The sequence below is a fragment of the Alexandromys fortis genome, unplaced genomic scaffold (genome assembly GCF_014885135.2).
Source record: "Alexandromys fortis isolate MF-2015 unplaced genomic scaffold, M_Fortis_MF-2015_v1.1 scaffold_150, whole genome shotgun sequence".
In the NCBI taxonomy this organism is placed as follows: Eukaryota; Metazoa; Chordata; class Mammalia; order Rodentia; family Cricetidae; genus Alexandromys; species Alexandromys fortis.
In genome coordinates, this window is record NW_026068027.1 from 235,827 (window position 1) to 257,564 (window position 21,738).

Here is a 21,738-nt window from a genome sequence, read left to right on the forward strand (position 1 = left end):
GGCAACAGGCCTCTCTTGACAGGCCTTCCTACAGAGGCTAGCTCCAAGGTGAATTCCTGAGGTGTGAGGATTACATGCTCTTGTTCATTTTCCAAGCCCGACTCTGGAGGAGACTTCCAAATGGGAACAGCTTCTGGAGACATTCTTTCAATTCCTGGAATGGGGCATCAGACCCCTAAGCACAGATTCAGATGGCAGCGGGTTTTGCTGTTCCAACAGCACACAATTTCTTTATTACCAACCGTATGCCAGACACACTAGAGGCCAACCTTCTAGACACCTGACTACCACTGCTTAAGGAAAGGAGCATGCCATGGTGGGTGATAACATTTAAGTATGTTTACAGACCCTAGGCCAACACATAATCTTCCAGGCACACCGGACCCACCCCTTCCAGGAGTCTTTCTCTAACCACAGTGATGTATCCACCAGCCAAGTTCTCCTCCAATTTCCTAGAGTTACATAGCTTACACCACACACTGTAGGCCCAGCATAGCCATGCACACATGCTGTCCTTCCTCTCTGGCTCTGCCCATCTGAGAGTCTTGTTCTCTTCTGAAGGACCGACTGTCTGTGCTGTTTTCTTTTCTGTTTCTTGTGGTGACTGGCGCCACACAGAATGCACAGATATCTCTGAGTGCAGCTGAAGCACACATCAGTTCGCCCTCTGCCATCCACTGTTCCCCAGCGCGGCATTCCCTAAGGTGCACTCCAAAAGGGTTGCAGCTGAAAAAAGACTTCAGGGATAACATTTCCCAAGACTCTCAGTGAGCATACTGAAGGTTCTAGAAACTAGCACTCCACTAAAGACACTCCTCCAATATTCTTCGGCTCCCCATTTCCCGCAGAAAACTTCTGGCTGCAATCATCGGGATCCTGCTGGAATAGCTTGGGAAATGCGGGCTGAAGTTTCCCGCCCTGGCTGCCAACAGCCTTTCGATTTGCTTCTTCATTATTCTAACGGAAGTTCATAATTCAAAGCTGTGGCCACACCATCTATCAAGTGCCAGCATGCGTGTTCTAAACCTTGCCCAGCCCCAGGAGCTTTTCTCTCATGGCTCCTGTAAAGGGTGTAAAGGAGACTCCTGGGCTCTCCCTCGATGACCAACAGTGCGATTCTAACCCATCTCTAGATTCACAATGGCTGCAGCTGGAGCCCACCTCACCCAATTTCAACCTCATTTGTCCATTTAGAAGAAGCCCGGCCTTTTGACCCACAGAATCCAGTTGTCCGTTACTCAGCAGAGGCAGATCAAACAAGTATATTTCCTATTTGTAGTCAAGCGCACCTGAGGAGACTACAGACTCCCTCAAAAGCTGGGCAGATAAGCTCATGGGCAGAGCAAACTCTAGTCCACATTCAGCCCCAAGAAGATGGGCGTAAGAGTCCCTAAGCATAAACTCCATAGATGGCTGATCTGATGTCAGAATCCACGAATCCGCAATCTCTCCAGAAGCTGTTTCCATCTGGAAGCCTCCTCAGGAGCTGGCCTGAAGGAAGGCTTCAAGACAGACTCGGATGATTTGAGGTCATTCGGGACAGAAGGACAGGCCACTGGATGCAAAGGCATCCCTCAGACAGTCCACAAAGACCTGCACTGGTCCTATAGGCTGACCCTAGGGATTGGTGGCTCCCCCACCTCCCGACCCTCATAAGAAAGCAAGCTCCGTTCTTTGTCTATTGTAACCAGTTTATAAGCTACACTTGCAGCGGCCGGCTTATTCCACTCCTACAGATTGAGAAGACCCCATGTAGGAGGCACCGAAGGCCAGTGGGCTGTGGCCTGTGTGTGCACCAGCTCCATCCTGCCCCCCTGAGAAGGTGCATGTTTGCTGGAGAAGACCTCAGGGGAGAAAAGCATGTTGAAAAAATCTCTGATCCTGAGGAAAACATTCCTGGCCTTCTAGGACACTTCCCTTCCTCTTCCCACCCCTCAGCTAACCCCATCCCTTCCGTCACTCACTGGAATGTCAGTTAAATACACCTCAATACACATTGACTTATATAAACCCTGGAATTCCTATGCCAGTCACATACACCTTGTCTAACTATCCTCCCCCTCCTTCCCAGGAGACACAGATCACAATCAGTGCCAACCCTGATCTGGCCACCAGATGGTACTGGTTCCTTTGTCCCTCCCTGGCTCCTCCAGTCATCAGACCTTCCAAGGCATCTTGCTATTACTGCTTATTCACCCCTAACTTCCCAGATTGGGGTCATGATTGCTGATTCCTTCTTGGGGGTGCCTCTTATTCCCTCTTTTGTCAATTAAAATTCAGCAAATTTTCAAACTCCTTGTTTTTCTTTATAAGATTTTGTGTTTTGGTGCAATTAACTGGAGCCTAGAACCTGGACGTACCAAGCAAGCACTCTGCTACTGAGCTACAACCCCATCCCTTAAAACCGTATTTTCCCTTCACTGGCCTTCAGAGAGCTGGCCCTGGCCCTCAGAGGATAGTTGACCTCCTCCATCCTCCCCTTACACTCAGGAAAGTTGACCCTACCCCTCACTACAGGTGTACACCTCACCTGAGCAGCACACTAGAGCTGACCCTATGGGTAGGGATTCAAGTGAACCTACCCTGAGGGCATTGAGACCAGGAAAGCTAATCCTACCCCCACTTCTGCCATGTGGTGGCCAGCCACTAGGAAGAACTTTTTACCTCTACCACACCTGGTAGAGGTAAAAAAGTTGTCTTAGTCAGAAGAAATTTCTCTGTAATAGTCTCCCCTCTGTTCTAAATATTTACAGACCAAGCAGCATCCTTTTGAATGCACCCCTTTGGGGGCTCAGGGACTAAGCTCCATATTCCACACTTAAACTTGGGAAACAGTGCATGATTAAGGTCTATGTTCAAAACAAAATAGAAATTTGGGTACACTGCAATCTGAGACCAAAACAAGAATGTGTTGAAGGCAAAGCTGAGCCTGACTTCCCTCCTCTCACACTGGCCCCAACCAGCACGTGTGAGGCACAGAAACCCCACAGGCACGTTTCCCTACACCACAGGCAAACCCAACCTTGCCCGGGTCCCACTACACAACCTGCCCCAAAGTTCCTCACTCATACACATCTCTGAAAGCTGCCCTGGCTCATTGCGTTAATCAGAGCAGGAGACTCAGCTCTAGAACAGCAAGTGGATTCTAATCCCACTCCTTCCAGGATTCAAGGACGCTGAGTCATCACCGAGGCTTTTCTGTGTGCGAGCGTGTCGGCATGTCCTCTCTAACAGAGAACCAGCTTCTTTCTGGCTCACATAGGCTTGTGTGGCAGGGTGTTTCTTTTCCCTGCTTTTGGAGACATCTCAGTTTGTGGCATTAGGAATGTAACAGGTGCCTACACCTACCTCCCAACACCCAACCACATTTCCCTTCATCCCCTTTTCTTTCCTCCCTCTCCTATTCCCTGTCTATGCTTTGATATCAAGTAGGACTAATAGAATCAACACGTTCCAGCTAGATCTCCCATAGTCAAGCTAACTTCCACAGTTCTTTCTGCTGAGAATACTATGTCAGTCATTGTCTCTAAGAAATATAGTTGCTTATATAATTTGATAGTCTTTAATGCCTATCTCCCAACTAATTTGACTCTATAGGATGCAATCCACAACACAGAGTCTATTATTGCTGCAGAGTCAATGATAGGACTGGTTCCATATGTAGGGCTTAGCAGGGAAGATTCTAGTAAGGTGGGTTCATTTACTTATATCAAATCATGGAATGCAGTAGGATAGGGTACGACCTATTGGAAACCTTTGTTATTTTAAAGTTTCCTTTTACTGTACGTGTATGGTTGTTTTGCCTCTGTGTACCTCTATGTACTACTTCCGTGCTTGGCACCCATGAAGGCCAGAAGAAAGCTCCAGATCCCTTAGAACTAGGATCTCTGATGGCTGTGAGCCACCATATAGATGATGGGAATCCTCAGGAAGAGTAACCAGTGCCCTTAAGTACTGAGGCATCTCCTCAGCCCTTGAAAGCCCATTTCAGGCAGGGAAAGGCTACATTAGTATACCTCTCCCATAAGAGAACTGTGCCCTGGTTGGGTAGATTCCATCCCATGAGCTGCCATACCGTGCCTGCCACTGCTCAGGCCATCTGTTCAAAGGCACGTTGACTAATTATAGCATTAAAGATACAAAATGATAGCATACTACAGACATGGGGGCAATGCGGGCTTGAAAACAAGATGAAATTGGAAATTTCACTCATGTTCTCTTATAGTATCCGGGCCATTTAACAAGAACACAGGAACAGCCTACCAGTTACCATAGGACAGTAAGGAGAAGAATTCCTCTCCAGCCACATAACACGTGGGACTTGCCTTGCATGTTAGTACTCAGTCGGTGGAATGGCCCCTGGATCTTCCAGATACAGTCCCTCACTGTCATCTGGTGTGGGAAGTCTTTCTGTATATGTGTCGCTTTTATTGGTTAATGAAATAAATCACTGCTTTGGGCAGAGTAGAGCTAGGCTGGGGGGAGGGGAACTAAACTGAATGCTGGGAGAAAGAAGGCAGAGTCAGGAAGATGCCATGTAGTCACCAGAGGAGAAAGATGCAAGCTGCCAGCAGGAACCTTGCCAATCATGATAAAATATAAAATAATAGAAATGGGTTAATTTAAGATGTAAGAGCTAGCCAATAAAAAGCTAGAGCTAACAGGCCAAACAATGATCTAATTAGTACAGTTTCTGTGTAGTTATTCTGAGTCTAGACTGGTAGGAACGAATGAACAGCCTTCTACAACAGTCACCCAAAGCACCCACAGTACCAGAGTTCCTATCTGATGCCCACTTTTAGCCCATGAACAACATCCAGCGTTAGTAATCCTTATAAATTAGGTTATGATTTTTTTCTCAGCTTATCAGAGCCCTGGCTAATGCACGAATTCTCAAAGGAGCTGTAAAGGAAGACTTACCTTTTTTTTTTACACCTTAAGCATCATCTACCCCTCCTCCCCACCCTGAATTGGACTCTGAAAGAATCTACCCTTTTCCCTTGACTCATTCTCTCAATTCACAGTCTACTGAGTCCTATCAAAGTGGCCTAATGGGGTTGTCTTTGTCCCCAGCAGTCTTCACCAGGACCTCCCATGCCTCCCTACATTGGTGTTCTATAGGCTCACAGGCATTCTGGTATGTTCCAGCTCTAAACCAATGACTCATTTCCCTCTGCTTTCTTGGTCTCAAGGTCACTTATGGTCACTTCTTTGTGAACATTGTGCAATCTCTTTTTCCAAAGGAGGTTACTTGGTTCTCTTCTTTTCTCCAAACTCTATACTTTAACAACTCAAAGGAAGAATCTGAACTCCCAAAAGAAACATCTGAACCCACCTTAGTTCTGATAAACCATGGCATAGCCAACAAACCATGAGAGCCTCAGTCGGTGACAGTGGCTGAGACGAAAACTTTTAGTGACTCTCTGCTTCAGAGCGTCTATTTCTAGGATCAAAGAAAAGCAAGGGCCCAGGGCAGTGTGCAGGGGACTCACTTCTTCCTCTTCTATCCCAGTCAGGTCCCAGAAGTAGCCCAGCCGCATCTGTAGTCTCTTCCAGTTTTCCAGAAACATGGTAGCTTAAAAAGAAGGAAGCATTTAATTATTTATGAAGAGTGGATTCTGGGTAGTCTTTGGGCTTACCAGTGGAGGTGGGACACACACGTACAGAATTTTAATTCAGGAGCTCTTGTTATTGCATTGAGCCCTCTGACTTTCTGCCAGGAGTTACTCAACACACTCCACATCCCTGGGTGCCTACAGATACACGGGCACCTGCCACTTACGAAGGGGAACGATTCTGAGAAACTTATCAACTGGCGATCTTGTCATCACATTTATCTATGTGAACAGTTAAAAGATCATTGAGTAACACAGTAGTAAGTGGCTATTTTGGATGTGTGGTCGTTTATTGATGGTCACATTATTATATTACATATGACTTGTATTTAAAGGACACATGAACTTTTCCTCACTTCTAATCTGGAAAAAAAAAGGACACTGATGCCAAGAAATGAGAAAAATTTTGGAGGATAAAAAAAATAAAACTGAAACAGAATTATAGTTTGGATCTAAACTATCACCCAAAAGCTATGTGCTAAAGACTGGGTTGCCCATTGGTGGGCTTTGAGGTGATTTGATCGTAGGGACTCAGAGCTCATTGATGAGTTAGTCCATTGATAGAGTCATGGTGTTAAGATCTATTGAAAGGTAATAGAAACTTAGGAGATGGAATCTCGCTGGAGGAAATGGATCCCTTGGGTATACTCATAGGGACAATATTTTATCCCCAGATCCCTCCCCTCCTCTTTCTTTTTGCTTTATGGTCACCTCGAGATGACCATCTACTACCATGACATTTGCCTTTCCTTTGGGTCCAAAGTGATGGAGCCAGCCAACTGTAGGCTCAAACCTCAGAAACCACAAGGGCAAACAAATGCCCTGCCCTTGAAGTTGAATGGAAGTTGAGCCCTGACTTACACAGGGCTCTGTAGTCTCTTTACTATGCCTCATCTTGCCTGTGCAGATTGTCTCTGCCTGAGCTTAGTCATTATTCTCACTTCTGCCCTACCCCACTTACATACATCTCGCTCTTGTTTTATTAGGATAAATCTCTTGTGTTTTGGTCACTTCAACTTTTCTAGAAATAACAAATCCACACTAAAACATCAGCATTGAACAGAACCCTTTAGGCATTGTGGTCTAGATTAGTTGGATTTGCTGTTTGTCGTTCAAGGCACAGAGCAACCATGGCCTTCGGCATAACACTAGAAAAAAAAAAAAAAACCTGTGGGCATCCAGGAAGGAATGCTGGCTGCCGAAGAGGGCATTGGTGTTGGATTCTAACAATGGATTCTGGCCATGAAAATGGGATAGGCAGAAGGAAAATGAATTCCCCTGACTGAATTCATGGGTCTTTAAGCTCTCAGCTCTCTCTGGCTCCTAAGACATGTGTGTCTGACATAGACCTTCTCTCTGGACCTTTCCATCATTTGCTAACGTGCCTCATGCCTGCATTGCTGCTCTGCTCATCTTACGCCCCCCTCCGTCTACAACTGTGTAAATTATCCCCATCTCCAGGTTCCTCTTCCATCCCATCCTCACCCCGTCCACATCACTCTGCCTCCATAATCCTATTTTCATCCTGATTATGGCATCTGGAAAGGAAGCAATACGACTCTTCCCAGAATCATCCCTCGAGTTTTGTACTGTCCATGATGCCAGCCAGGTGGCCCTCACTGCACACCATGCTGGATTTCTGGAGGCCATTTTCAGACCATAACAGGACTGAAAACTCTCGCTGAGATCCCGACTACCTGTATTTAACTCAGGCACATCCCAGGACCGAGCAGAATCCTGTGCTAGCTGAACATACAGTCACTCAAAGCTACCCTGTGTTGACTTGCGCTACATCATGTGGCCATGATGTATATAGTCTTCTCCCTTGAACTTGAAGCTTTTGTTCCTGTGAGTGCATCTTACCTCCTGAGACTGGCATTGCCCTGGGGACACTGTCCTGTCACCCTTCCCAGTGCCTGAAGAGGATACACACAGGGTAGGACTCGGAGTGCTGATCAACTTGCCTCTCCATGGAAAAGGGAAGGGAAGGCAGGCTGTGAGCGTGCAGAAGAGAAGCCAGGGAGCAACGAGCAGAGGTGTCGTGTGGGTGAGGGAAAAGGAAGGGCGCCATCACACTCGGCTCACTTCCCAAGCACAACGTCAATGATGGGGACTAAGGTCTCTGCTTTCCACAGTCTCACCCTTCTTCGCAGGAATACTACAGGGAGTATTATTCCACCTAGACTGTACGTGAAGACACAGCTCAAGCACCAACTCCAAAGCAACCAGGTACCACCTTGGCTAGGAGCATTGACTTCAGGGAGCATTTAATAACTGTGGGCCAAGCCAGGACTCCATTCACTGGCTTTGGGACCCACAACTGACAAGGAACAGAACCAAGATGTTTTGAAGTCTGCCAAAGCCCAAACAGAGCTTTCTCTGCCTCTATTCCGAGCTGTGAGCCCCAGCTCTTTGTTCCTGTGGATAGAACTTCACCTCTCGCTACAGACTAAGGCTACATCTGCAGGAGTCTGGGCAGATATTCTGACAGGCGGGATCTGCAGAGTCACGTCTTCACGATGCAGGCATCTTCAAACCCTCACCTAGCTGTCACCTGACCTGACTCTCTCTGTCTTTCTGCTCAGAACTGCTTCCTTCCAGCCCGTTCCTGGCAAGCCTGGGCCACCCGACACTGCACCACTAATCATAATAATCATGGTAATGAGAGGCATTACTGTAATTTTTAATTGTAATTTGTAGGCAATCATGCCTCGGGCTTTTGGCTGCTACACCCAAATACATAATCACATAAAACACAGCAAGGCTGCTATAAAATTAAAAAAAAAAAAAAACAAAGCCCTGCCCTAAACCAAGATACAGTCCCACCTCTATGGACTTTCCAGGGATGGGGGCAGTAGTCATTTATTGAGACTGTTTACTGAAGCGATTGAGTGCAGACCATGGGCAGTGAGATTGGGGCTTGAGATTGAAATGGAGCTGAAAACCTCACCTTGCTGCTGGGAGCGGTGAATCTCAGGAAAGTCCATGGGAGACCATGGGCCCAGGTTTTAAAGGGATGGCCACTCCATGCTTGCAGGATCAACAGGACAAATGAATAGGAACTTGCTTTGTACTAAATCCAAAGTGGAGTCCATAGTCTGGGGTCTAACTTGGCTGGAGAGGACCTCAGGGTAGCAACACACGCTGTGCTTGCTGGGAGACACTGGTGCCTGTGGCTGCCCAGGCGGCACGCTGCTGCCCTTCACTTCCTTCTGCTGACTGACAAGCCACAGGTCCCATCTCCTGTGTGCTGCTACTATCTTGAAGGGCTGCCCAGGTGCTGCTGGGAGTCCCCTGAGACTAAAAACTAGAGCTCCCTCTGGAGGCGTCTGGTGGAGACCTAGCAAGGCAGAATCTTCCCAGATAAGCTTTGTCTTGCCCAAGAAGAGATTCCCACTGAGGATGCTAGAAATCTGTGATCCTCTTCCCTGGACAACCATGAGAACTCCTCCTCCTCTTTCTCCTTTTCCTCCTCTTCCTCAGCCTTCTCATTGTCCTCCTCCTCCTCCTTTTCTTATCTTTTAGGGACCCATGACTCAGGGTCCTCTGTGACAGGCTCTCCAACCCATGCAGACGTGGGGATAAATCAAATGGCTCGGCAAGCAGGACTGTGATCCTACTGAACATTCAACCAGTAGACGGAGGAGGCCCTGCACTGTCACCAGTGAGTATAAACCAGGTGGTAATAACATGGCCTGAAACACGTTAACTTGGGCTCTTGTTAAATGTACCCGGTTATGTCATTCAGAATTGTTCAGTTACCATGGGGAGGGAATCCCAGTTTGTAAGAATATGGTGTGTGTGTGTGTACAGTGTGTGTGCAAGAACACTATGTGTGTGCATGTATAAGAATGTAAGAACATCATGTGTGTGTAAGAACACTGTGTGTGCATGCTTGTGCATGTAAGTAAGTGCATTTATGTGTGCACACGTATGTATAAGAATACTGCATGTGTAAGAACAACATGTGTGTAAGAACATCATGTGTGTGTGAGAACAGTGTGTTTGTGCACGTGTATGTGTGTGTTCAGATGAGTACGGTGCAGAGTGAGCTAACTATGTTGGTGCTCCAGGGAGACTGCAGGAAGGAAATAAAGAAGTTGCTTGCTTTTCCTTTTACAAATGCCTTCAGTGAGACTATCACGAGCACCACTTTTACCTTAAAGAAAATCTCCACAGTCTGCACTCATGGGGTACAGTAACTAGCATGGAGCCTGAAAGTCAGGAGCCCATCTTAACACCCATGGTACCCCACCATGGCAGCATACCGGCATTCTGTCTCCATGGCTTCATATGGCTAAGGAATTGTGCCTTATGGGTTGCCAGCAGGTTTTAGAACACACACATATTCAAGTTCCTTGTCAGTCATACTTGAGGCCGGTGTGGAGTCAACATTACTCCTCTAAGAAAAAACACAGTGAGCCGTAAAGGATATTCCTGTTTCTTTTATCATATGTTGCCAAAGGAGGAAATGGTGTTGTGCTTCAAATACTTCTCCGAGTATGAAGAAAATAGGCGGAAGTAAATAAACCAAAGGCGATGGCCTTCATGCCCTGGCCACTGCACCGGTCTGTTGAGCAGACGCTGTGAGGACAACTTACCCCACAGAGCCATGAAGATGGAGAAGAAGACGGTGGCGGGGTTGTCAAACAGATGGCTGGCTCGCGCAGTCCCACAGGCTGAGCTGAGGTTCCAGTAATCGCAGGACTTGTCACACAGGGGGCACATGGTGAAGGCATTCTGGTGGTCACACATCTCTTTGCTGCAGAGACAGGGGTGGGTGGGTTAGGGCTGTATTTACTCTTCTCGAATGGTAACAAAGAATGAATGAGCCATCTCCTGAGGTGGATAGCTCTCTATCGTACACACTTCCCAGAACGCTAACGGTCATCTCCGAGGTATGGGCACTGAATGATGCCTGAGAAGGCCTCTTCAGGATGTGCTGTGTCTGTATGGTTGGTGGGAGACACGCCCAGCTGTGGATAAAACACCACACTGAGGTTGGATTTCAGTCGTTCTTCAAGTACGGGAGGTTTTCTTTTGCTCTACGGGGCTGCCTCACAAATATGTGGTTGCAAATGTGTGACCGGGTCCCAAGCCAAAACAAACAAGAGCGCATGGCAGGACCAGCACAAGCTTTAGCCTCTACGGCAGTGGTTCTGAGCCTCCTAATGCTGCGACCCTCTAATACAGTCCTTCCTGTTGTGATGATGCCCAACCATAGACCCTCATCGCTACTCCACAGCTGTGATTTTGCTACTGTTATGAATTATCATGTAAATATCTGATAGGTGACCCCTCAAAGGGGTCGCAACCCTCAGGTTGAAAACCTTTGCTCTGGTAGAAGCAGGTGAGGAGGAATGCCCAGAACTGTGCAAGAAGAACTTGTGCACCATCAGCGCCTGTAAGCCATTTGTGTGACGGAGTCTAAAACCTTCAACGTACTAAGAATTACGACAACCATGAAACAGGATTAGGAAGAATAAAGAAGGAAGGTAAATCCTCCCAAAGACTACATTCTCTTTCTTATACTGAGAGAAGGAAGCATGCGCCAAGTGACTCTAATGGCCTGTGTGCTAACCCATTATAAATATATTTCTGTTTAATAGACTAATGAATACATTCACAATTCATTAAGTAATGCTGGATCCAATAAGTTAAGGCTCATATGTACACTTATAAGAATCAGAGAATTACCAGCCCTGGATGACTTCCTTAATATTCTCCCATTACCAAATAGTGGTAGGAAAAATGAACTCATTGCTCTTGTGTGTAGTGTTCCGTTCACGGACATAGAGGAATGGGATTCAGGGAGAAAGGGTGGAGGGCTCAGGACTCTCTCACTCCTTTCTCACCCCTTAGCTGGAGCTGCGATGCTAGAGAGCCCCCCCCCCCCCAAAACTGTGTCCATACGGAAAGAGGCAGCAGGAGGTGTTGGTAACACAGTTTGTTAGAGGGAGGCCGCTGTCCCCTACAAGCTCCCTTAGCTTGTGAGTAAAGTGAGGGCTTGCAAGGAATCCCAGGAGCCAAGGATGCTTGGGTCAACTTCCCCTTCACAAGGCAGTTGGAGAGCGAGAGACTTACTGGGGACTGTCACTCTCTGGAAAGTCCCAGCTTCTTTTCAAAAAGTAATTTATTTCCTTTTGTTTTATGTGCATACTTGTGTGAGAGCTCCAGAAACTTGGAACTAGAATTATAGACAGTGGTGAGCTGCCATGTGGGTGCTAGGCATTGAACCCGGATTCTCTGGAAGAGCAGTTAGTGCTCTAACCTCTGAGCCATCCCTCCAGCTCCCCAGCTTCTGACTTTAATGGGTTAAGTCCCCGGCAGGGAAAGGCCTTCTGTGTCAGAGTGTGGAAAGCCCAGGTCTCTAAGGAGAAGCATGCTTTTCCCATTCGCTGGCGGCTGAGCTCTCCATTGGCAAGGGTCAATAGGCAGAACTTGCTCACAGAAAAATTATTAAGTGCTGATGTCTTAGCAATATAGCCGGTGCCGGTCCCACTGTATAATCTTATGAAACCAGAAAATAAAGCTAATTTCAACCTTCTGAGTCACACAAGCCATCACTGCACAGTTAGAAAGTGTTGCAAGTTTCAGAGAAAGAGAAAACACGATTTACACAGAAAATAATTTGCCTGTGTCAATTCAAGAGGAGAGCTCTGCTTTGCAGCCACATGGAAGAGCAGGGTCCCTCACATTGCCCTTCCTGCGTGTGCATCTGAGACTCTTGCTTGTCTTGTTTTGCGTACTTCCATGCCAGGGAAGTACAGTCTCACTCAATCTAATTTTAACTAAATATCAGAGATACCAGAAGGTCAGGGAAGAAAGATTCCTAAGATTATCAACCAATGCAGAACAAGGCACTTTTAGCACATGCCAGGCACTGTGTTAATGACTACTTTTAAAAACCCAAATGCGGGCATCTGTCAATTATCTGTACAAAACAGTAGTGTGGATTCTTCTCAAATTGTTTGAATTTGAAGTCAGAATGCTTGATATGTGTTGGGGTTTTTTGATACAAGCAATTTAAGAGAATTTTAGAGAAACGGAATCCAGGAGCGGCATTAAAGGAACTGAACATCTTGAAACAGGCTGTTGGTGGACACGTTGAAAGATGAGGAAGCCCACTCAAGATGGAAATCAGTTCGGATTTATGCACCAGCTTCATAAGAAAATATCCAGATTTCTAGTGAGAAGTGATTGTGGCTATAAATCGAGGGGTTATTTCTCCAATATATCATTTCCTTATAGAAAAGCTAGGAAGGTTGGCAAATGGCCCGCCGACCAGTTGAGTGAAGACCCTAAAGCAAATGAGGTTCCTAAGAGTGAGTGAATAAGCACCGTTAGGGATACAAGAGCAGCTAGCACAAGGCTGGGAGGCACAGGGAGGCGGGTTTCCAGGAAATCCACACACAACATCTGAAGTAAAGCACTTCCTTTCCCAATATGGTTTAAATTAATCAGCTGCTTTTTTAATGTTTCAGTCTTCCTCCACTATGTAAGTACTTAGCAAAAGAGACTTTTCTCTCCGGAGCGACATTCTCTAGGTATGACCGTGGAGAAGTATTACTGTTCAAATCTCTTCTCTCAAACACTGAGGAATAAAAGAAACTACCTTTCCCCATGATTGTGTGTCTTTCCTGGCTTTGAAGCTGCAGTAGAGTTGTAGCAGACATGCGCGCTGGGGAAACGGAATAAAAAGCCACTAAATTCCCTAGTCCTTTGCAAGTTCCTAGGACAGTACAGCTGTAAAACCAGAGATGTTTCAGAATCGAAACATAGTGAATTCCAGCTTGATACCAGAATTAGCAATGTCTGAAACAATCCTCCATATAGTGTGTTTTCTTAGCAGATGATATTCGATTAAAACTATGATCAGCAGCAAGAGAAACTTCGGAGATGGTAACAACACATGGGGATTGAAAAATACACTTTTGAGAGGACCCTAAGAGAGATATACATGGATCTACATAAGAAGGACAGAAAGACAAGCTCTCTTGAGTAAATTGGGAGTGCGGGGGGCCACAGGAGAGGGTGGAAGAGGAAAGGAAGGGGGAGGAGCACAGATAATATATAGATCAATAAAATCAATAAAAATTATAGTTTTGAGCAATTATTACCATTATTAGGTCATTGAAGTGATTACCAGAAAAAACTTAAAAAATTCCTATCAGCGAATAAAAATGAAAAACCACCCAGAAAACCAAGACTCTGAGAGACTACAGAAGCAAAACTTAGAAGGATGATTATAGCTATGCATGCCTAGGGTATAAAAAACACATAAACCTTAAGTAATTAGCATAATAATGCGTCTCAAGATCCTAAAATCAAATCCCAAGGAACAAATCAAATCCCAAGTTATTGGTAGGAAATAATTGATGAGGATGGGAGCAGACATGAGTGGAAGCAGAGTAAACGAACAACACGAAGAGCTCAATAAGACAGAGCTGGTTCTTTGAGCAACCGAAGTCAACAAGCCCTACGCCAAAGTAAACAAAAGGAAGAGAAGACGATCTGGACAGTCAAAATGGCGCAGAGAGGAGGGAATTATGGGCACTGAATATCTCGCAAAGGGTTATGGAACTCAGTGTAATTTTTGTCCAGTGTCCCCCAGTGCTTGCAGTTCAAGGGCTGGTTCAAAGCCGTGGAGTTCAGTTGTTCTCTATTACATAAAGAGTTTAAGACTGCCTAGACTGAGGCCTATTTCCAAAAACCAAAAATTCAACAGTGAATTTTAAAAAGTAATAACTAAAGGAAAACATATGGGGAACAAAGATAGCAACTCAGGGAGCTAGAGAGATGTCTCAGTGGTCTGAGTTCTTGCTGCCCTTCCAGAAGACCCCAGCTCAGTTCCCAGCGCTCAGGTTTAGGTTGGCTAAAAACCAGTAAATCCAGCTCCAGGAGATTTTGTGCTTCCTTCTGAACTCTTCAGGCTCAAGCCTACACACACACACACACACACACACACACACACACACATGCACTGTGAGCACATGTGCACACACACAAAGAAACAAGTATTCATAACACACAAATAAAAAATCAAATAGAACTAAATTTTCATATAGTCCATATATACCACTTCTTTGTATATATGTGTGTGTGTGTATGTGTGTGACTGTGTGTGTGCGCGCACACACGCACATTTGATCAAGAGACCAAATCTAAGAAACCTTAGTGCAGAATAAGGAGCTGAAATAAAAACTAAAGACACAGGGAAAACAATTCAATGAAAACACATCAAATTTCCCAGATCTAAGGAAAGCAGCACACACAAAATCACAAGATATGTAGAATCCCAGATAGACAGAAACAGACAAGAACATACCCAGGGCACATTATACTTGGAATGCTGACCATGAATCAAATAGCAAACACTAACAACTGCAATGCAAAACTATCAATGCAAACACAAATGTCAGTCTCTCAGAATGAAGTCAGGCATCTATAAGCAAGTATGGCACAATTACTTGTATTCAGAAACAAACAAGAAAAGTGTCCTAAATGCAGAACAGTTGAGAAGGAAGGGTACCAGGTGGAGAGATATGGGAATAGGATGAGTGGATGGCCAAAGCATGACTTGTGTGTGTTTGGGGGTGGGGGGGAAGTACTTCTATATATGTTTTGCTTTTATTGGTTAATGAATGAAGAAGCTGTTTTGGCCAATGACTTACAGAATAGAGCTAGGCAGGGAAAACTAAACTGAATGCTGGGAGAAAGAAAGCAGAGTCAGTGAGACACCATGGAGCCGCCAGAGGAAAAAGATGCAACCTGTTAGTTGGAACCTTGCCAGTAGGCTACAAACCTCATGGTAAAATATAAAATAATAGAAATGGGTTAACCAAAGATAAAAGAGCTAGCTAGCAATACACTTAAGTGATTGGCCAAGCAGTGATTTAAATAATATAATTTCTGTGTGATTATTTCAGGAGTCTGGGTGGCCTCTTACAAGGTGTATGTGAGTGTGTGTGTGTGAAACTGACACAATGAAATGCATGAATTTGTACAATTAATGTGACTCCCTAATACACCAGGAAAAGCGTTTAATCACGCTCAATTATTGCTAAGAAAGCTTGAGAAATATGATTTGTCCAGATTACCTATCAGGATTTAGAATCCTCTGTTGAGTAGGATCAGTTATGTGTGGCTTCATGGGGCCCATAGAGCCTGGACTTCTGACGGATACACACTTATATTCTAAGAGCAGGTCTTTGGGATTAGGGATGTGGCTAAGTATCAGGTGCATGCACCTCGTATGACACCTGACTCTGATTATCATCACTAAAAAACAATGAAACAAGAGCAGGCCTCATTCAAAAAACACAGAAAATAGTTTTTCTATTATTTGCCTCTTTCCGGATTTCAAACACTTTCCCTTGCCTCTGAAAATCAACCATCAGAGTTTCAAACAGATGTCCACGAGTCCAGCTTCCTCACTGTGATTTACAATTTAAAATTGTGTGTGATTGCAGGATGAAAATACAAACACATAACTACACGCAAACATAGCACAGTAGGCATTTGTCCTTCCTGCCTATGAAGAACCCTAGTATTTCATTTCATTGTATCCTATCGTATTGTGATGGTTAAGGTTTACTGTCAACCTGGCTGGGTTTATGATGCTGTAGAAGACACATCCATGGGCATGTCTGCGAGGATCTGTTCAGAGAGATTTAGCTGAAGACAGAAGACCTTCCCTGAGTATAGGCAACATCCAGTAGGTTTGGGCCTTGGGCTGATCAGAAAGAAAACGAGATGATAATGTGAGCACCAGTAGCCATTGCTCTCTGCTTCCAGACTATGGACATAACACGATCAGCTACCTCATATCCCTGCCACCAGATGCACCATGCCCCGTCAAACCACAAGTGACAACAAACCTTCCTTCAGGTTCCTTTTCCAGCCATTTTGTCCCAACAATGAGTAAAACGATGAATGCATTATCTAACTCTTCTTCCTTCAGGAGCAACCACCGGGTTGCTATTCATAGGTGACAGAACACGGCACACTGGCAAGTGCCATGGAACATCGCAATAACAATACACCCTACCTGTGTGCATATCCCGCACATGTGAGTATGTGTGTTCATATATGGCACAATGCTTCTGTGTAGACACAACTTGGTAGCCTATGCAGGCCCTGGTCATTTCCAACCAGAAATACAAACTCTTAGCTCTACCCTGACTTACTTAGCTTTGTTCTCCATACCAGCAGGGCTAGCTCTGGCTTGCCTTGTGAGTTCATCTCTATAGAGTGAGTGCGGCAAGCCTGCTGGTTCCTCTCACTAGGGAACACCATTTCCCCAACAAGTCCAGTCTTGCCACAACATCCCTCCCTCCCACATCCAACTACAGTGGACATTCATAGTCTCCCTCAGTATCCTCAATTCATCTTGTTCCCAACAACGCATCATGTTGCTCCAGAACTGAGTACCACTGCCATGATGTGTCCCATCTCCAGCTAAGACAAACTGAGCCACGGGAATTTTAACTCTAACACATAACACCAGAAGATGGCTCAAAACATGGACTGTGTGTGTGATCTTGTAAGTTCTTGTTGTTTTAAGATTCATGTTTCTTTTTCTTTTCTTTTTTTTTTTTTTTTTTTTGAGGTTGTTTTGGTGGTGAGTTGCTTTTCTAAACTTCTCTGCTGCTGTTTCTGGTGGGGTCTCACTCTGTACCCTCAGATGACTTCAAATTCACAATATAGCTTCAAGTTCAGCCTCAAAAATCCTAGCAATCTTCCTGCCTTGGCCTCCCAAGTGATACTGGGGTTGGATGTAGTCAAATAGTTGATGTACAATGTCACCAGCAATTGATAAGTACTTCTGTTCTTCATCAACCTTCCCTTTCCCATAAGGACTAGCCTTTGTTCAGTCCCGGCTCTGCATGAGCCCTACCATGTGGTCTGTTGTGTCCTGCAGTTCTGACCTTCTGAACCACACCACGGCCCTTCCTTGCAGCCTCTTCTTATAGCAATCTGTGGCTACAAGATATGACCACAAGGACACGTGACTTTTATGATGTTGCACATACTCTGACCTGCGTTTGATGGGAAGCCATCTGGCAAATGTTGTGAAGTTAAGGGGCAAAACCATTTATCCGTCAAGATTCCTTTCACCACGTGGTATTTACCTGCCATAGCAGGTGATGACCCCAGGGAGCAGATAGAAGAGGAAAAGAAGAGGACCGTGAGAACCAGCATGGCTCTGCAACCCTTCCCGAGCCCTGCAGCTCCCAGATCTGACTCTGGAGGGAAGTTCCATGTGTGGGAAGGGATGGGGGACAGAGAACGAGGACTTTGGAAAGAGGTGTGTGAAATGTGCTCACAAGTGGGGCGAAAGTCCAAACTATGACCATACGGGAACGGAGCCTTGCCTCTAACAGGGACTTACCTGGGAATATCTTCCTCGATTGTTGCACACCCATAGAGAAACACGATCACCCCAATGACAGAAGATGGGATAAGGAACGATGTATACAACCCCAGCCAAGCAAAATACAGCCCAATTTTCTCTCCAAAATACTTCCTGGAAAACCAAGAAAGAAAAGAAAATGAAACACATATTAGAAACATCATAGACTCCCCGTATTTCTTTTTGTTCTATGACTCAAAATAGATTGGCAAAAATACCCTTTTTGTAAGGACTTCAAAGGGATGGAGGCTACAGGGGAAGGGATCTCTGCACAAAAGAAATCAGCAACTGATCTTTGCTGAGATGGAGTTCACTCCAATTGCCTCACAGATACACATCAGCCTTGGCTGTTTGTGGGAAGGAGAAAGAACCCAGCCCTGACAGCAAACTCCAAGTATCCTGCCAGCTTTAGACTCCTCACCAACATGAATAGTACATTACCTTCTTAAATCCAGACTGCTCAACCCACAGGAAAGCACACTTTTTAAGAACAAACCTATTTTTAATAAATTATGTAAACCGAATATGTGGGTATGTGTAACTAATGTACACAAACCAACCCATGCATTTTTAAAGAATTACTAGAAGAAATTCAATAAAATACTTGTAAAGGTTTGTTTTGGTTGGTGATTTTTATTTTTTTATTTTTTTGGGTTTTTCGAGACAGGGTTTCTCTGTGGCTTGGAGCCTGTCCTGGAACTAGCTCTGTAGACCAGGCTGGTCTCGAACTCACAGAGATCCGCCTGCCTCTGCCTCCCGAATGCTGGGATCAAAGGCGTATGCCACCATCGCCTGGCTGATTTTTATTTCTTATCTTCTGAACCACTTTTTTGAGGCAGATGATATACAAAAGGCTGTGAATAACTAATGTATCTGACAAGTCACCATGACATACCCCCTGCTCCAAATACCCTTCCAGTGCTCCCTTCTCTAAATTATTTTTCTCTTGTGTTGAGAGCACTCAGCATAAAAGAGCTCCCCTCTTTCTTTTGTGTGTGTGTGTGTGTGTGTGTGTGTGTGTGTGTGTGTGTGTTTTCAAAATAGGGTTTCTCTGTAGCTTTAGAGCCTGTTCTGGAACTAGCTCTTGTAGACCAGGCTGGCCTCGAATGCACAGAGATCTGCCTGCCTCTGCCTCCCGAGTGATGGGATTAAAGGAGTGTGCCACACCATCTGGCTAAGAGCTTCCCTCTTAGCAAAACTCTATTTATGCTCCCCACTGTTATTAGCTACAGACTGGTATATAATGGGACTCAAAAGTGTACACATTCTACGTAACTAAAACTTTACACCCGTTGCTTTACATCTTCTGTTTTTCCCTTGATGTAGGCCTGGTAACCACAGTTCCACACTCAGATTCCACATACCCTACAGAAGACTAAATTCCTCAAAGAGGTGACATCACACATCATTTGTACTACTGCCTGGCTTATTTCACTTAACATAGCGTTCTCCAAGTTCATCCATATTGTTACAAATAACAGCTTCCTCTTCTTGTGAAGCCAAATAATTTTTATTTCTTTGTTTAGTTTTTTATTTTCCCATACATTTTACTCCTTTGTTCACTTCTAATTTCAGTTCTCTTCACCTGTGCTCCTATCTGTATTGTTGAGAATCTTTAAGATTATTCTTGCTAAGTATCTACTGAGCAGGCTACGGATCTGTTTCTTTGGGCTCAACTACTGGAACTCTATCTGATCCTTTAAGTGAGTGTCATGGATGCATGATCCTTGGAGCCTTGACTTTGCTGCCTGTGAACTTGGAAAGCAGCCACTTCTAGTTCTTTCTGGTTAGCTTCATCTGGAGAAGATTTTCATCAGTCATGCTGATGGATGGATTAGCTAGTAGAGTCTGTGGGTAAGAGAGCTAGGAACGTGTTGATAAAACTAAGCCAAGTCAAGATATTTTCCCATTCTGTAGGCTGTTGTTTTGTCTTGTTGACCATGTCCTTTGCTTTACAGAAGCTTCTCAGTTTCAGGAGGTCCCATTTATTAATTGTTTTTCTCTGTGTCTTTGCTGCTAGGGTTATATTTAGGAAGTGGTTCCCTGTGACAGTGCGTTCAACTGTATTTCCCACTTTCTCTTCTATAAGATTGAGAGTGGCTGGCTTTATGTTGAGGTCTTTGATCCATTTGGACTTGAGTTTTGTGCATGGTGATAGATATGGGTCTACTTTCATTCTTCTACATGTTGTTATCCAGTTATGCCAGCACCATTTGTTAAATGTGCTTCCTTTTTTTCCAATTTTATATTTTTTGCTTCTCTGTTAAAAATCAGGGGTTTGAAGTTGTGTGGATTGATATCCAGATCTTCAATTTGGTTCCATTGGTCCTCCTGTCTGTTCTTATGCCAATACCAGGCTGTTTTCAGTACTGTAGCTCTGTAGTAGAGTTTGAAGTCAGGGATTGTGATGCCTCCAGAAGTTCCGTTATTGTACAGGATTGCTTTGGCTATTCTGGATTTTTTTGCTTTTCCATATGGAAGTTGAGTACCATTCTTTCAAGGTCTGTGAAGAATTTTGCTGGGATTTTGATAGGTGATGTGGGAGTGATTTCTTATTAATAAAGAAACTGCCTAGGCCCCTTGATAGGCCAACCCTTAGGTTGGTGGAGTAAACAGAAGAGAATTCTGGGAAAAAGAAGCTTAGTCGAGGAGTCGCCATGATTCTCCCGCTCCAGACAGACGCAGGTTAAGATCCTCCCTGGTAAGCCAGCTCGTGGGCTACACATAATATTAGAAATGGGTTAGAACAATATATAAGAGCTAGCCAATAAGAAACTGGAACTAGCCGGGCCAGGCAGTGCTTAAAAGAATACAGTTTCCGTGTAATTATTTCGGGGCATAACCTAGCCATGTGGGCATCCAGGTGCCAGGGACGCAGCCCTGCGGCTCCTATTTCAACAGAGTGGCACCCAACGTGCTAATGAACTCCACGTAAAACCTGAGAGGGCTTAAAAAGGAGAGAGAGAGAATTTAAGACAGCTTTTTACTGTTTCTGGGTTGAGTGCCGCAAAGAAATTGTCCTGACTCAGCAGCAGGAAAAAACTGGCTGTTTTAAAATGCCAGCTTTCTGGGCGGTGCCGCCATTTCGATCTCTGTCTGGCTCCGGCGGGAGACAGAGTCTTTGAATGGAGCATTTGGAGTAAAGTGCTACGGCTTGCTTGATGGCAATGTGGACTGCTGTGCGCCTGGAACTGTGTGTGGCTCAGGGGCACCAAATGGCTCTGAGGCAAGACTGGCTCAGCTCCACCATGCTGAACTGAGCTGGCCTCAAGCAGGAACTACCGTAATTACTGTGATAACAGCGCAGTTAAGGTTTATCTGGGCAGGACACAGGCAGTACCGTATTACCTGTACATGGTGCAACTTAAGTTTTTAAGAAGTGCTTAACATTTTTAGAAATGCTCCTGGATAGTGAAAAAATTACAGATTCACAGTAAAACAGATTCAGACATAAAAGACCTTTATGGATCACATTGTTGGATGAATGGACGTAGGCTTGGGAAAGAGAAGAAAAAGAATATAAAAAAGTTAATGTCTTAAAAAGAAAAAGGGTAAAGTCTTTAAAGAGACAGAGTACAGAAGTACAGATAGTTATAGATTAAGAGAAATAAAGAAAAATAAGCCACGTAAAAATGGAAAATTCACAGAGAGCCTGGATTATGTACATTGTGTTTTCTTTAAAATTTTTGACTGTGAAGGAGCTAAGTA

The 21,738-nt window shown here is 44.8% G+C and overlaps 1 protein-coding gene across 3 annotated transcripts in view; it reads right to left on the bottom strand.

Annotated features, from left to right (window-relative positions):
- Ano2 (anoctamin 2) overlaps positions 1 to 21,738 on the bottom strand; it is a 335,303-nt gene that overhangs the window by 157,539 nt on the left and 156,026 nt on the right. For all 3 annotated transcript variants that reach the window (XM_050164129.1, XM_050164130.1, XM_050164131.1), the window contains 3 exons: positions 18,010 to 18,144; positions 10,217 to 10,377; positions 5,493 to 5,575 (listed from right to left, as the gene is read on the bottom strand). In XM_050164129.1, the coding sequence (XP_050020086.1) occupies positions 5,493 to 5,575; positions 10,217 to 10,377; positions 18,010 to 18,144 (379 nt within the window). The remainder of the gene's footprint in view (positions 1 to 5,492; positions 5,576 to 10,216; positions 10,378 to 18,009; positions 18,145 to 21,738) is intronic.